At 38.9% G+C, this 2,193-nt stretch overlaps 1 protein-coding gene across 1 annotated transcript; it reads left to right on the top strand.

Moving 5' to 3' along the window:
* Positions 1-243: 243 nt before the first annotated feature.
* gnrh3 (gonadotropin-releasing hormone 3) lies at positions 244-1,345 on the top strand. The gene is made up of 4 exons (XM_026190140.1): positions 244-256; positions 363-601; positions 740-820; positions 1,155-1,345. The coding sequence occupies exons 2-4, from the start codon at positions 464-466 to the stop codon at positions 1,206-1,208; spliced, it is 273 nt and encodes a 90-aa protein (XP_026045925.1). The 5' UTR covers positions 244-256; positions 363-463; the 3' UTR covers positions 1,209-1,345.
* The last annotated feature ends 848 nt before the right edge of the window (positions 1,346-2,193 follow it).

Below are 2,193 nucleotides of genomic sequence, written 5' to 3'. Positions count from 1 at the left end.
TGTTGTCTTTTTGTCTGCCTCTTTACTGCAAGCGCAGTGATGTTTGTTGTTATATTTTTAATGCTGTGTGAACTGTCACGGTGATGTCAGCATATCTGAGCACTTAGCCAACTCCATTAGTAGTATTTTGTCCCATTAGTCAGTGAATGTGTCACACCTGCAGATGGGGATTATAATCCTGACAGCAGCCTTGTACAACACCTATAAAATCCCCCCACTGCCTAATGCGACACATGCTAACAAGGCAAATACAGAGGTGAGTCAGTAGTCACTTAAATTTGTTCAATGTTCATTAAGTTAAAAGTACTCCTCTCCTTAATTACTATCTAAAATGTTTACTAGTGTCTGGTGATGCTTTACAGTCCCTGCTCTGCAAGCCAAGGAGCTGTGAGTGAGGATACTGTGGCATTATTGTTTCTTTTTGGGGGTTTTTACTACAATTTTGGCTTCCCCTGCAGTTCTAATGGAAGCAGGCAGCAGAGTTATAATGCAGGTGTTGTTGCTGGCGTTGGTGGTTCAGGTCACCCTGTCCCAGCACTGGTCCTATGGATGGCTACCAGGTGGAAAGAGAAGTGTGGGAGAGCTTGAGGCAACCATTAGGGTGAGTAATTATTATATGTGGAACTGAATGAAATGTTAAATAAGGGCAAAATATAACAGGAACGACCAAAACACTTCAAACCTGCTGTTAATGGGATCAGATGGGAACATCTTCTAAATTCTCTTTTACTCTACATAGATGATGGGCACAGGAGGGGTGGTGTCTCTTCCCGATGAGGCAAATGCCCAAATCCAAGAGAGACTTAGACCATACAATATAGTAAGTGCCTATTATGCATAATTTATCACCAATGTCTAGTTCAATTGTACAATATTAATGTACACTACACCACTGTGTGCCAGTGTGTTCCAAAGCGGCAATGACAATATACAAACTGCTCAGTGACTGTTTTTATTTTTCCCTCTTTGCATGAAAGAATATGGGTGTGACTCCTTTTAGTTTTGGGAGTGGTGATAGATGTACTGCAAATTTTTCTCTCTTGTTTGGTATCTACTGAGCCTACATATCAATTCAAATTGAAATATTTTTAGATTAAATATTTAAAGAAGCAGCTCGAATGACTGATTAAAATGTTTAATTTTAATCTCTTCAGATTAATGATGATTCCAGTCACTTTGACCGAAAAAAAAGGTTCCCTAATAATTGAAGAGCTACATCATTATCAGCAGCACATGGGAAAGATCGCCCGGCAACAAGATGGTGACTTCAGCAAATCATTTGTTACGCAGATGTTAATTATTTGTTATCGGTGGTTAAAGCCTTGTAAAACTGTAATAAACTTTAAAATCCAGATTAGCTAATTGTGTATTGCTCAGTGTGTTTTTTATAGATCTTGTTGATCTTGTTATTGGAGATTAAACGATATAAAATGCTCTTTTAAAGTCTTTAAACAGATTCAGCCGCCTTTGTAAAGCAGACACGACCGACAAGCATGACAAACTTGTGACACAACAATCTTAGCATGACAACAGCTGGTGATTAAGCCAATTTATTAGAAATCAATGACTTAATTGAATTTGTTACAGTTTTGGTAATTCCATTTTCTGCCACACCAGTCACTTGCATATGCAATATGGAAAATCTCACCAGCTGATTTTCCTGCTCACACTTGAATATTGATTAGACACCTACCTAAATATTTTCTGCTTTTAATGTCCGCAACTGCTTTCTGCTAATTTAGGATAACTGCAGTCATCCAAAACAGACCAAGAGTAGAACTTTATTTCCCCCCTCTCTGTACAGGAAATTGGTGTTCATTAAAAAAATTGGAATTTCATATCAGGAAAGGAAAAGAATCAGCAGGGGGCATATGTTTTAAAGAGAACTCATTTTCTGGCAAAGCCCCACAGACAGAGCACCATACTAATCGCCTGGTGCATAAGGGGCTAGGATTCATGAACTGTGCTGACACCGGGGAGGCCCGGCATTGTTAGAGCGTGGTTGTAATGCACACCAATGAACCCAAACCCGCTGGCACAATTGGGAAAAGGTGAACATTATAAAAGCACATAGAATTAAAGCGAAATTAAACCACATTCCATTGCACTTCCAGAACAATGCTTGTTCATTTGTGATACTTCACGTCATTGGTTTAATATTCATGGTTGTACTTTGCATAGCACAATCATTTC

Source organism: Astatotilapia calliptera, chromosome 13 (assembly GCF_900246225.1).
Source record: "Astatotilapia calliptera chromosome 13, fAstCal1.2, whole genome shotgun sequence".
Classification (NCBI taxonomy): Eukaryota; Metazoa; Chordata; class Actinopteri; order Cichliformes; family Cichlidae; genus Astatotilapia; species Astatotilapia calliptera.
This window is presented reverse-complemented; position numbering and strand designations above follow the sequence as displayed.

What these genes read in the sequence shown, in the direction of transcription:
- gnrh3 (XM_026190140.1), top strand. Translation starts at nt 464, where the DNA reads ATGGAAGCAGGCAGCAGAGTTATAATGCAGGTGTTGTTGCTGGCGTTG. An exon ending in AGCTTGAGGCAACCATTAGG is followed by an intron (nt 602 to 739) that starts GTGAGTAATTAT and finishes TACTCTACATAG; the next exon opens with ATGATGGGCACAGGAGGGGT. An exon ending in GACTTAGACCATACAATATA is followed by an intron (nt 821 to 1,154) that starts GTAAGTGCCTAT and finishes TAATCTCTTCAG; the next exon opens with ATTAATGATGATTCCAGTCA.